Here is a 14680-nt window from a genome sequence, read left to right as displayed (position 1 = left end):
AATCTGCAACAAGGAGAGACGTTTGTGGAACTTTCTTTTCCATGTTGTAAAGACCAAATCCTTCACTCCGTACACTAAACATCTTGTTCTAACTCTGACCTACTCTAAGGTCAATGGAAATACTGTAACTTTCTTTGTTGTCATTTCAAAGTGCTATGGACATTCACAATGTGACTATTCATGTGTGTTTTTTGAAGTCGCAGGAGGGCTGTGAACTGAGAGAGATAGATTAGCCCGTCTCAATCCATTATACCAGTTGAACAATTCCAATTGTTGCCTGACCACATCGCTATGTACCGAGCATACACTCTCTCCACAAACCATTAAACTACTTCTCTCTCCCTCTATCTATCCATCTCTCTTTCTATTTTCCCCTCTCTCTCACTATGCCATCAGCTCTCTACCCTCTCCATCGCTCTCTATTTTCCCTCTATCCTCTATCCTCTCCTCCCTTCTTTCCCCTGGCACATTCCCGTCTCATTTGTAATTCAGATTTCACCCTGACAGTGTTTGACCACCACAGAAAGAGAGCGAGAGAAAACATAGGCTGTCCAGGAATTAGCCTGTAACGAGGTCAGCTGCTCACACTTATCCTCCTCTCAAATGCTTTTCCCTCCCTCCTTTTTCCTCCTTTTTATAGTGCTTGATTTCTTCACCGCAACCGTCATCACCCACAATTTATGACCTTCAACTTTCTCATTAACACCCTCTCCCCATCCTTCCATCTCGTCCTTCCTTCACCGGAGAGACAGGAGCTCTCATTACTGACACCGGCAAGTTACTGCCAAACTGTCCACCGTATTCTTCATCTCCCTCCTTTACTCCCCACCTCTCTCTGTCACTCCTGTTTTGTTTCTTCTTCTCTTCATCTGAACCTGTTAGTCTATCTCTCTAAATTATCTTAGCTCCATCTCAGAATCTCTCTCGCTTCCACTTTTTCCCTTTCTCTCTCCCTCTCTCTTTGTCTCGATCTTTGTCTCTCTCCCTCTCTTTTTCTCTTCTTCTTTACATAATATCTAAATCTGTGTTCCCCAGCCCGCCCTCTAGCTCCTGGGTCCTCTTTCTGTCTGTGAGTGTAATGGTTGAGGTCGGCAGTAGGTTGCATGGCTCCTGTGTCTGTCTGTGTGCATAGGCACCTGAGTAATGGAGCAAACGGAGCAGCTGCATCCCCACATTCAAATTAGAACAAATTAACTGCCTCGTACAGGGGCAGAACAACATAATTAAGTTCTGTTGTGCATTGACTGCACCAAATTTGCCAGTTCTTGCTGTGAGAGCTTAGTCCACTCACCACACTGACATTCCTGTCTTGCAGGAAATCATGCACAGAACGAGCAGTATGTCTGGTGGCATTGTCATGCTGGAGGATCATGTCAGGATGAACCTGCATGAAGGGTACCACATGAGGGAAGAGGATGTCTTCCCTGTAACAAACAGCGTTGAGATTGCCTGCAATGACAACAAGCTCAGTCAGATGATGCTGTGACACACCGCCCCAGACCATGACGACCCTCCACCTCCAAATCAATCCCGCTCCTGAGTATAGGCCTCATTGTAATCACTCATTCCTTTGACAATAAACGTGAATCCGACCAGACAAATGAAGAGCACTTTTTTCCAGTCCTGTCTGGTCCAGCAACGATGGGTTTGTGCTCATAGGCGACGTTGTTACCGGTGATTTCTGGTGAGGACCTGCCTTACAGCAGGCCTACAAGCCCTCAGTCCAGCCTCTCTCAGCCTATTGCAGACAGTCTGAGCACTGATGGATTGTGCGTTCCTAGTGTAACTCGGGTAGCTGTTGTTGCCATTCTGTACCTGTCCCGCAGGTGTGATGTTCGGATGTACCGATCCTGTGCAGGTGTTGTTTGACATGGTCTGCCACTGCGAGGACGATCAGCCTACTAAAGGTTGCACCTTAGCAGAAAACTGCATGTCCGATAGCTCGTGGGCTGTCAGAGATGGTCGCCTCGCTTTCGAGTCCTAAGGAAACTATGCAGTATTTTTTTAAATATATCATTTCTTACATTGTTACCCCAGGAAATCTTAAGTCTTATTACATACTGCCGGGAAGAACTATTGGATATAAGAGCGACATCAACTTACCAACATTTACAACCAGGAATACGACTTTCCCGAAGTGGATCCTCTGTTTGGACCACAACCAGGACAATGGATCTAATCGCAGAAGTCGACCCACAACAGCGGCGCCACAGAAGGGGCAGACGGAGTGGCCATCTGGTCAGGCTCTGTAGATGTGCACATTGCCCACCGCTCCCGAGTATACCACTCGCCAGTGTCCAGTTTCTTGGCAGCAAGGTAGAAGACATTTGAGCAAGGGTTTCCTTCCAGAGAGACATCAGAGATTGTAACATCCTCTGTTTCACGGAATCATGGCTCTCTCAGGATATGTTGTCGGAATAGATTCAGCCACCATGCTTCTTCATGCATCGCGCCGACAGAGAGAAACACCTCTCTGGGAAAAGGAAGGGCGGGGTTGTATGCTATATGATTAATGACTCATGGTGTAGTCAGAACAACATACAGAAACTCAAGTCCATCTGCTCACCCGACCTAGAATTCCTTCCAATCAAATGCTGGCCATATTACATCACAAGGGAATTCTTGTTAGTTATCATCACAGCTGTGTACATTCCCCCTCAAGCAGACACCACGACGGCCCTCAAGGAACTTCACTGGACTCTACGTAAACTGGAAACCATATATCCTGAGGCTGCATTTATTATAGCTGGGGATTTTAACTAAGCAAATTTGAGAACAAGGCTACCGAAATTCTATCAGCATATTGATTCTAGTACTCGCTGGGGTAATACACTCGATCACTGCTACTCTAACTTCCGCGATACATTTAAAGCCCTCGCCCGCCCTTCCTTTGGCAAATCCGACCACGACGCCATCTGGCTCCTACTGTCTTATAGGCAGAAACTCAAACAGGATGTACCAGAGACTAGAACCATTCAACGCTGGTGTGACCAATCGGACTCAAGATTCAAGATCTCAAGATTGTTCTGTTTCGATCACACAGACTGGGATATGTTCCCGTCAGCCACAGAGAACAACATCGATCTATACTCTCGGTGAGTGAGTTAATAAGGAAGTGCATTAGAGATGTTGTACCCACTGTGAATACCCTAACCAGAAAACGTGGATGGATGGTGGCATTCGCACAAAACTGAAAGCGCGAACCACCACATTTACCCATGGAAAGAGTTCTGGAAATATGGCGGAACATAAAACAGGCAATCAAACAAGAAAAATCCCAGTACAGGGACAAAGTGGAGTCGCAATTCAATTGCTCAGACACGAGACGTATGTGGCAGGGTCTACAGGAAATCACAGACTACAAAAAGAAAGCCAGCCACGTCACAGACACAGACATCACGCTTCCAGACAAACTAAACACCTTCTTTGCCCGCTTTGAGGATAATACAGTGCCATCGTCAAGGCCCGCTAACAAGGACTGTGCCTCTCCTTCTCTGTGGCCAATGCGAGTAAAACATTTAAACGTGTTAATACTTGCAAAGCTAATGGCCCAGACGGTATCCCTAGCCGCGCCCTTGGAGCTTGCGCAGACCAGTTGGCTGGTGTGTTTACAGACATATTCAATCGCTCCCTATCCCGGTCTGCTGTCCCCAAATGCTTCAAGATGGCCACCATTGTTCCTGTACCGAAGAAGGCACAGATAACTGAACTAAATGACTACCAGTACTCACTTCTGTCAACATGAAGTGCTTTGAGAGACTAGTGAAGGATCATATCACCTCCACCTTACCGGCCACCCTAGACCCACCCTTGAGCAAGGGTTTCCTTCCAGAGAGGAATGCAGTCTAGATGCAGTCTATCACCCTAGACCCACTTCAAAGAGGAACCTCAAGAGGAATACCTATGTTTGAATGCTGTTCATCGATTAGAGCTCAGCATTTAACACCCTGGTACCCTCCAAACTTGTCATCAAGCTGGAGGCACTGGGTCTTAAACCCGCCCTGTAAAATTGCTTTCTGGACTTTATGAAAGGCCGCCCCCAGGTAAGGTAGGAAACAACATCCCCACAAGGGTGCGTGCTCAGCCACCTCCTGGATTCCCTGTTCACCCACGACTGCGTGGCCTTGCACGCCTCCAACTCAATCATCAAGTTTGCAGACGACACAACAGTAGTGGCCTTGATTACCAACAATGACGAGACTGCCTACAGGGAATAGGTGAGGGCACTCAGAGTGTGGTGTCAGGAAAACAACCTCTCACTCAACGTCAACAAAAGGAGATGATCGCAGAGAGCACCCCCCCCATCCACATCGAAGGGACAGCAGTGGAGATAGTGGAACGTTTTAAGTTCCTTGGCGTACACATCAGACAAACTGACATGGTCCACTCACACAGACAGTGTGGGGAAGAAGGCGCAGCAGCGCCTCTTCAACCTAGGAAGCTGAAGAAATTTGGCTTGTCACCGAAGGCATCCTGTCGGGCAGTATCACAGCCTGGTATGGCAACCAGGTTTACTGTTTACTACAGCCATCATGGCTCTATGTAATACTGGTTGCTTTCTTGAATTTGTTCTGGATTTGGGGGCTGTGAAAAGACCCCTGGTGGCATGTCTGTGGTGGGGTACGTGTGTGTCAGAGTGGTGTGTAAGTTGACGATGCAAACAATTAGTAATTTTCAACACTAACGTTTTTAATAAAAAATAAGAAGTAATGCAGTCAGTCTCTCCTTTACCTTTAGCCAAGAGAGACTGGCATGCATAGCATTGATATTAGCCCTCGGATTACAGTGAAGAGCAAGACATGCCGCTCTGTTCTGGGCCAGCTGCAGTTTTTAAGGGGTCCTTCTTTGCAGCACCTGACCATTTGACTGGGTAATAATCAAGATAAGATAAACTAGAGTTTTCAGGACTTGCTTTGTGGAGAGAGATGTCAAAAAAGCAGAGCATCTCTTTATTACGGACAGATCTCTCACCATCTTTACAACAATTTAATTCATGTTTTGACCATGACAGTTAACAATCTAAGGTAACACCAAGTAATTTATTCTCAACTTTCTCAACATCCATGTTATTCATTATCAGATTCAGCTGAGGTCTAGAACCAATGGTATTATTTGTACCAAATACGATGGTCTTAGTTTTAGAGGTGTTCAGGACTAGTAAATAATGTGCTACACATTCTAAAATTGAATGCAACTCTTTGTTTCACTACCTGTAGTTGTTGAGGGATATAGGGTTGAACCATAAGCATACATAGACACACAGGCTTTGTTGAATGCTATTAGTAAAAATAGAAACGAGTAGAGGGCCAAGGGATCTGCCCTGCAGTAGACAACACTATACATGTTTAACATTAGCGAAGATTCTATTAAATCAAATCAAATTTTATACACATGGTTAGCAGATGTTAAGGCGAGTGTAGAGAAATGCTTGTGCTTCTAGTTCTGACCGTGCAGTAATATCTAACAAGTAATCTAACAATTTCACAAAAACTAAGTGTAAAGGAATGAATAAGAATATGTACACATAAATATATGGATGAGCGATGGCCGAACGGCATAGGCAAGATGCAGTAGATTGTATAGAGTACAGTATATACAGTACATATGAGATGGGTAATGTAGGGTATGTAAACATTATATAAAGTGGCATTGTTTAAAGTGACTAGTGATACATTTATAACATTACATTTTTAATTATTAAAGTGGCTAAAGATTTGAGTCAGTATGTTGGCAGCAGCCACTCAATGTTAGTGATGGCTGTTTAACAGTCTGATGGCCTTGAGATAGAAGCTGTTTTTCAGCCTCTTGTTCCCAACTTTGATGCAACTGTACTGACCTCACCTTCTGGATGATAGCAGGGTGAACAGGCAGTGGCTCGGGTGGTTGTTCTCCTTGATGATCTTTTTGGCCTTCCTGTGACATCGGGCGGTATAGGTGTCCTGGAGGGCAGGTAGTTTGCCCCCGGTGATGCTTTGTACAGACCTCACTACCCTCTGGAGAGCCTTATGGTCGTTGTGCGTCTGTAAAAGTTTGTGAGTGTTTTTGGTGGCAAGCCAAATTTCTTCATTTCAGTTTTTCCGTGATGTGTACGCCGAGGAACTTAACTTTCTACCTTCTACACTACTGTTCCATTGATGTGGAAAGGGGGGTGCTCCCTCTGCTGTTTACTGAAGTCCACAATCATCTCCTTTGTTTTGTTGACATTGAGGGCCCTCACCTCTTCCCTGTAGGCCGTCTTGTCATTGTTGGCAATCAAGCCACCACTGTAGTGTCGTCTGCAAACTTGATGATTGAGTTGGAGGCGTGTATGGCCACGCAGTCATGGGTGAACAGGGAGTACAGGAGAGGGCTGAGAATGCACCCTTGTGGGGCCCCAGTGTTGGGGATCAGCGGGGTGGAGATGTTGTTTCCTACCCTCACCACCTGGGGGGCGGCCCGTCAGAAAGTCCAGGACCCAGTTGCACAGGGCGGGGTTGAGACTCAGGGTCTCGAGCTTAATGACGAGTTTGGTGGGTACCAGGGTGTTAAATGCGGAGCTCTAATCGATGAACAGCATTCAAACATAGGTATTCCTCTTGTCCAGGTGGGTTAGGGCAGTGTGTAGTGTGATTGCGGATGGGTCGTCTGTGGACCTATTGGGGCAGTAAGCAAATTGGAGTAGGTCTAGGGTGTCAGGTAGGGTGGAGGTGATATGATCCTTGACGAGTCTCTCAAAGCACTTCGTGATGAAGCAAGTGAGTGCTACTTGTTTATCTCCGTTATCTTAGCTTTCTAGGGAACAGGAAAAATGGTGGCCCTCTTGAAGCATGTGGGAACAGCAGACTTGGATAGGGAGTGATTGAATATGTCCATAAACACACCAGCCAACTGGTCTGCACATGCTCTGAGGACGTGGCTAGGGATGCCGTTTGGGCTGGCAGCCTTGCGAGGTTTAACACGTTTAAATGTTTTACTCACGTTGGCTGAGGTGAAGGAGAGCCCACAGGTTTTGGTAGTGGGCCATGTCCTCAAAGCATGCAAAGAAGTTGTTTAGTTTGTCTGGGAGCAAGATGTCGGTGTCCATGACGGGGGTGGTTTTCTTTTTGTAATCTGTGATTGACTTTAGACCCTGCCATATACATCTTGTGTCTGAGCCGTTGAATTGTGACTTTACTTGGTCTCTATACTGATGCTTAGCTTGTTTGATTGCCTTGCGGAGGGAATAGCTACACTGTTTGTATTCGGTCATGTTTTGGGTCGCCTTGCCATGATTGAAAGCAATGGTTCGCACTTTCAGTTTTGCTCGAATGCTGCCATCAATCCACGGTTTCTGGTTGAGGAAGGTTTTAATAGTCACCTTGGGTACAACATCACCGATGCACTTGCTAATTAACTCGCTCACCGAATCAGCGTATACATCAATGTTGTTGTCTGAGACTATCCGGAACATATCCCAGTCCACGTGATCGAAGCAATCTTGAAGCGTGGAATCAGATTGGTCAGACCAGTGTTAAGCAGACCTGAGCACAGGCGTTTCCTGTTTTAGTTTCTGTCTGTAGGCTGGGAGTAACAAAATGAAGTCGTGGTCAGATTTGCCAGAAGGAGGGCGAGGGGAGGCTTTGTGTGCGTCGCAGAAGTTAGAGTAGCTATGATCCAGAATATTCCTTGCTTTCAGAATAGCCTTGTTAAAATCCCCAGCTTACAATAAATGCAGCCTCAGGATATGTGGTTTCCAGTTAACATAGAGTCCAATAAAGTTATTTCAGGGCCGTCAAGGTGTCTGCTTGAGGAGGAGGGGGGGGGGGATATACACAGCTGTGATTATAATTGAAGAGAATTCTCTTGGTAGATAACGCGGTCGGCATTTGATTGTAAGGAAATCTAGGTCAGGTGAACAAAATTACTTGAGTTTTTGTATGTTGTTATGATCACACCACGACTCGTTAATCATAAGGCATACACCCCCTTCCTCCTTTTTACCAGAGAGATGTTTGTTTCTCTCGGCTCGATGCGTGAAGAAACCAGGTGGCTGTACCTACTCTGATAACATATCCCGAGTGAGCCCTGTTTCCGTGAAACAGAGAATATTACAATCTCTGATGTCTCTCTGGAAGGCAACCCTTGCTCGAATTTCGTCTACCTTGTTGTCAAGAGATTGGACATTGGCGAGTAGTATACTCGGGAGCGGTGAGCGTTGTGCCAGTCTACAGAGCCTGACCAGAAGACCGCTCCGTCTGCCCCTTCTGCGGCGCCGTTGTTTTGGGTCGCCTACTGGGATCTGATCCATTGACCTGGGTGGTGGTCCAAACAGAAGATCCGCTTCGGGAAAGTCGTATTCCTGGTCGTAATGTTGTTATGTTGACGTTTCCCTTATATCCAATAGTTCTTCCCAGCTGTATGTAATAAGACTTAAGATTTCCTGGGGTAACCGTATTAGAAATAAAACATAAAAAACAAAATACTGCATAGTTTGTTAAAGAACGCAAAGCGAGGCAACCATCTCTGTTGGCGCCATTCCCCGTCTGTGTTTAATTAGATAGATTGCTCTGAAATCATGAAATGGCACAGGTTGAAAAGCCATAACATATACGTTTTTTTTCAACAACAGGTTATGGTAAAAAATATCAAATTCTGCACAAGTTGCTACAATCTTCTTACTATCAATGTCTTTCAACCAATCATCTGTCATTTGTGTCAGTGCAGTACATGTTGAGTCCCCTTCTCTATAAATCTACTGTTAATTTGTTTACATAGAAATAGCAATGTATGTGGTGAAACACAATGTTTTCAAAAAGTTTGGTAAAAGTCAGCAGCAAGCTGATTGGTCGGCTGATTGATTGGTTACCATTCTTGGGTAACGGAATAACTTTGGCTTCCCTCCAGGTCTGAGGACACATTTATTTCTGCAGACTCAGATAGAAAATATGACACAAAGGGGTGGCAATATAGTCCCTTACCATACTTGTCAATACCAGGTGATTTCTTATTGTTGATGGAGAATAATATATTTTTTAAATGTCATCCACACTAACTTTAGAGAATTAAAATGACAATATCTTTCATTATTAGTTATTTTATGCATGAAAATTATGGCTCACAGTTGTTGCTGACATTTCATTCCTAAGTTTCCCTACTTTGCCAATGAAATAGTTATTAAAGTAAATGACAACATCAAGAGTTTACAATGTAGCCAAGCTGTGTTTCTATGCACCTTTGAGCCAAATGAAAAATTACAGGATATTTGTATCTTGATAAAACAGCTCTGCTTGCCTTGGTAAGTAAAATCGACAAAATAAGCCATTTCTACCATATTTTCGGTCAATGAATATGCTTGTTGAGACGACACTTTTGCTGTTCCTCATACTTTCATGATTTTTCTGTTTCTTCACGATTTGTTGTCAAATACAGTACCAGTCAAAAGTTTAGAGACACTACTCATTCAAGGGTTTTTCTTTATTTTTTACTATTTTCTATATTGTTGAATAATAGTGAAGACATTAAAATGATGAAATAACACATATGTAATCATGAAGTAACCAAAAAAGTGTTAAACAAATCAAAATATATTTTAGATTCTTCAATGTAAGCTCTTTGCACAATCTTGGCATTCTCTCAACATATGTTGAACACTTGTTGGCTGCTTTTCCTTCATGCTGTGGCCCATCTCATCCCAAATCATCTCAATTGGATTGAGGTCGGGTGATTGTGGAGGCCAGGTCATCTGATGCAGCACTCCATCACTCTCCTTCTTGCTCAAAACAGCCTGGAGGTGTGTTGGGTCATTGTTTTGTTGAAAAACAAATGATTGTCCAACTAAGCGCAAACCAGACGGGATGGCGTATCACTGCAGAATTCTGCGTTAGCCATGCTGGTTAAGTGTCCCTTGAATTCTAAATGAATCACTGACAGTGTCACCAGCAAAGCAATCCCACGTCATCACACCTCCTCCTCCATGCTTCACGGTGGGAACCACACATTCAGAGATCATCTGTTCACCTACTCTGCGTCTCACAAAGACATGGCGGTTGGAACAAAAAATCTCAAATTTGGATTTCCACCGGTCTAATGTCCATTGCTTGTGTTTCTTGGCCCAAGCAAGTCTCTTCTTCTTATTGGTGTCCTTTAGTAGTGGCTTCTTGCAGCCATTCGACCATGAAGGCCTGATTTACACAGTGTCCTCTGAACAGTTGATGTTGAGATGTGTCTGTTACTTGAACTCTGTGAAGCATATATTTGGGCTGCAATCTGAGGTGCAGTTAGATCTAATTAATTTATCTTTTGCATCAGTGGTAACTCTGGATCTTCCTTTCTTCTGGTGGTCCTCATGAGAGCCAGTTTCATCATAGCGCTTGATGGTTTTTGCATCTGCAATTGATTGTTGTCTTCACTTTTATTATACAATGTAGAAAAGAGTACAAATAAAGAAAACCCTGGAATGAGTAGGTGTGTACAAACTTTTGACTGGTACTATTGATATCTGCCAAAATAACCTATTTTGTTAATTATAATACTATATTATTTTTATGTGAACATAATCAATGACCAAATTTAAATGCAAATTCCAGATTGTTCAATGCCCTACCAGAAAAAAACGTCCATATTGCGAAAGAAAATGAATATAAGATAAATCATGGCTCACTTTGTACGCTATTGTGATCACATTCTTTGTGGCAAAAACAAGATGAAAACAATGTGCAATTAAACAATGCTTTTTCTTAACCTACAAGTACAAAATTCAAATCCTTTTGGGTAAACCAATATTATTCCTCCATTTTCGATTTAATTTCCTCATTGTCATGAGTTATCCTGCCCACGTTCTTAACAGTTTGCCTGTGAATTCGTCACTGTAGTTGGGATTGTCAGGGGAGGTGCATTATATTTTTGAGAGTCACAGAGTTGGTTCTGGATATGTCAATCGATCATTATGGGTGGTATTTTCAAGAAAAGGGGCGGGAGTCACAGGTTTGGTAGTGTTTCAGACCTGTTAAATAATAAATTAAAACTATTTTTCAATCTAATTAATTGTAGCAAAATCTGAGAAAATTGCAGGATATTTTTATTTATTTTTTAATGCTAATATTTTCTGGGGATGGTCCCCCAGATCCCTCCACCCTCCCAAGCTTTTGCACCCCCACTGTCAGACAAAGTCAGGCACCCTTCTCTGTGTGTGTAATGCTTGAGGTTGGTAGCAGGTTGCATGGCTTCTGTGTCTGTCGGTCTGTGTGTCTGTGTGTCTGTGTGTCTGTGTGTGTGTGTGTGTGTGTGTGTGTGTGTGTGTGTGTGTGTGTGTAATGCTGGAGGTTGGTAGGAAAAGACCTAAACAGGTATTTTGCCCAACAGAGACGACTAGGCACTCTGACAGTATAGTTGATGTTGAGAGGGTCCTAGGGCAAGGAGAGGGAGATCTCTCTCTCTCTCTCTATTTATCTCTGTCTCTCTCTCCATCTCGTTCTTTCTCTCACACTATCCCGTACACTATTTACTACAGACAGTGTATCCATGTCACCTACTGTACAGTACAACTTCATCCTTCAATCCTTTTCCGTCTCTCTTACTCATTCACTCTTTCAGGCAATAGTGGAGGCTCTAGGCTTCATATCTTCATAGTGGCATGGGACCAGACAGCTGACTAGTATGCTGTGAACTGTCTCAATGGCACCAATAGTACTTCCCATGGCACTACTGGCCTAAAACGAATAGCCTAGTGCTATTAAGGGCCAAACTTGACAGTGAAAACAGAGTTAGCCTACTTCAAGAAAACCCCACTTAATTTTCCTCTGATTGCAAACCTCTCTCGGGTAATGTTTCAGAAGTGATCTGTTAGAGGGTTGCTTGAATAAGGAAGTCTGCTTCCTCCTAAACAAGTAATTACCACTACTCAGCGTGCATGATGGGAAAGCACTGTCAATGTACATGTATTACTGTCACAGAGAAACTGGCTGTGGAGTACTAGCTATAAACAGTACAGCTCAGAGAAATATGAGTTTACTATAAACTGAAATGAAGCTGGCAATATAGCACACCCAAAAGTCTCTATCTGTAGTGCTGAAACATCATTGTTCATCTTTCTGTGGTTTGTGTTTGTGTGTTCTCTGCTGCTCACCTCCCTGCTCACACAGCTGCTGGGCAAGAGCGTCCTTGAAGATGATCTGTCCTCGATGTGTAGCAGTGGCCCTGAGAGAGAGGGATGGTGATAGAGAGAGGGACGGGGATAGAGAGAGGGACGGTGATAGAGGGAGAGAGACAGAGGGAGATGCAGAAAGAGCATTAAGTCAAAGTGTGCTGAGGGTAAAGATGAGACTATCAATATAAAGATTAACTTTGAACAGATGCCTTCATTTTTTTAAATGGTGTATGTCTGTCTGTATGTGTTGAAGTGCCGCCTTTAGCCTTTTAGCATTATTTTAGATAACTGGAGACTTTAACATAATATTTTTTTATAACTCACAAATTATCAAAATGACGGGCTACTTTGACACAAACAAACTGAGAATCTGAAATCAAGAAAAACAATCTTGTCTTGAATCCATCAATAGCCAAGACCTAGGTGTGTGGAGACACACATACTGTACAATATGAGGAGGAAATTATAGTCAAAAAAGAGATTTCCAGTGATTGGCTGATGAACCGCTGGTGCTAAAAGCTTATGTCTCTCTCTTTTTTACTTTGTAAAACAATGTGGTTCGCTCAATAGGCCTATTTGGCAGCCTACATACTGATTAGTTTTTCCTTTTCAACCTGATACATTTGCTTTCCAACCTGTGTTTTCCCGTAACTGTATTTCAAATATTGCGATGCCTGTTTTGACTGCAGGCACCAGCTTTAGTGGTGTCTGGTGTGCCCCAACCCAGAGTTCACTAGAGCAGAGGGGTGGCCCCGTGACCTTCCGTCTCCCAGGGTAGGCGTGAGTATTCAATTACCTTCATTCTCCGCCAAACCCTTTATGATTCCTATGGCTGGCTGTCTCTCAAGTTTGGTCTCTACAGCTCTAGGGGACACTGGTGCCGTTGGATACTTTATCGACCAGGCCCTCACATTCAGGGATGAGGCAAATTCATATCCGTTATCCTCTCCTTTTCCTGTTTAAGCCCTGGATATGCGTCCATTGGGATCCAGCACAATTATGCACGTCACAGCACCACTCACCCTCACCGTGGGACCCAAGCACCAGGAAAGCCTTCCTCATCATCACCGTACACAAAGTAATCCTCGGCTTCCCGTGGCTCCAACTTCATAACCTGGCTGGGGCCTAGGATGTTGGAGGACCTATTTTATCCCTCTCTCTCTCTGGTCTATCACATTCCAGGTCTCTGAAGTACAGCAGGTCTTCCGGCACTATGGCCTTTCTGAGGATTTAGTTTCCGACCGTGGTCCCCAATTCACTTCACAGGTCTGGAAAGCCTTTATGGAGAAGCTGGGGGCCACGGTCAGCCTCACATATGGGTTCTGGCCTCAGTCTAATGGGCAGGTGGAGAGGACCAACCAGGAACTGGGGAGGTTCCTAAGGAGTCACTGCCAGGCCCGGCAGGGGGAGTGGGCCCGGTTCATTGCCTGGCGGAATATGCCCAGAACTCACTTCGTCACTCCTCTACCGGGCTGACTCCCTTCAAGTGCATCCTGGGATATCAGCCGGCCCTGTCTCCGTGGACTCCGAGCCAGACCGAAGCCCTTGCAGTGGATGAGTGGTTCTGGAGTATAGAGAAGGCGTGGAACGCTACCCACGTGAGCCTCCAGCACACCGTCCGAAGGATCAGGCGGACCACCACCGCAGTGAGGCTCCCGTGTTCCATCCTGGTGATCACGTCTGGCTCTCCACCAGGAAACTCCAGCTCCGCCTGTCCTGCCAGAAACTGGGCCCCAGGTTTGTGGGGCCCTTCAAGGTCCTCCAGAGGGTCAATGTGGTAACATATTGTTTAGGGGTATTGTCACACCTACTCCTGCTCCCTCCGGTGCTTGACGTCACCGGTCTACTATCCATCGGTCCTGGCAACCCACATTGTGCACACCTTGCAACCATCATTTCACACCTGCTCCCCATCATTAAGCACACATGGACTTCCTCACCACACTGATTCCTCTCCCTTCATATAGCCCTCAGTTGCCTCAGTCATCAGGCAGTATTGGTTTTGGTTACGTTCAGTACGCATCTGCTGTTTTGTATTATCTTCATGTTTATTATTATTAAACTCGCTTTCTGCAGCTGTTTCCAAACTCCCTGCGTATACGTTACATCAGTATGTTGTAGGCCCAATCCATTATCACATTATCATTTTATTTGCTGTGCCTAGTTAAAGGTTAAATAAATAAATAAATAAAATCACCACATACTGGCTTTGCTTGAATGACCCTGCAAATGCATTGTTGTGGGACAATTTCAAAATATATATATTTCAAAAGTTTAGGTAGGCAATACAGATCAGTTGTTGTATTACCTGTGAGGCACAGCTGAGTGAGCATTCATTTAAATAATTAGCTTTTTATTTTTTACTGGGCTGATGATGCCTGCATCTGATGGTCAATCTCAGGAGAGAGACTAAGAGAGCAGCAGACTGATGGTCTGTCTCTCAACATCCCTACGCTCTCCCTGCCAAAAAGGGACACCGTCTTACAGCTTATGGTAAAACTCGAGTAAACCGCATTATTTCTGCTTCATGCACAAATTATTATTTTTAATCCTATGAACAGAGAAAGTTGAATATTT

At 44.4% G+C, this 14680-nt stretch overlaps 1 protein-coding gene across 1 annotated transcript in view; it reads right to left on the bottom strand.

The window, feature by feature from the left end:
• The window catches only part of LOC109888924 (reelin), a 268663-nt gene that overhangs the window by 129749 nt on the left and 124234 nt on the right, over window positions 1-14680 (bottom strand). The window contains exon 4 of the mRNA XM_031823231.1: window positions 12083-12153. Within this exon, the coding sequence (XP_031679091.1) occupies window positions 12083-12153 (71 nt within the window). The remainder of the gene's footprint in view (window positions 1-12082; window positions 12154-14680) is intronic.

The sequence above is a fragment of the Oncorhynchus kisutch genome, linkage group LG4 (assembly GCF_002021735.2).
Source record: "Oncorhynchus kisutch isolate 150728-3 linkage group LG4, Okis_V2, whole genome shotgun sequence".
In the NCBI taxonomy this organism is placed as follows: Eukaryota; Metazoa; Chordata; class Actinopteri; order Salmoniformes; family Salmonidae; genus Oncorhynchus; species Oncorhynchus kisutch.
This window is presented reverse-complemented; position numbering and strand designations above follow the sequence as displayed.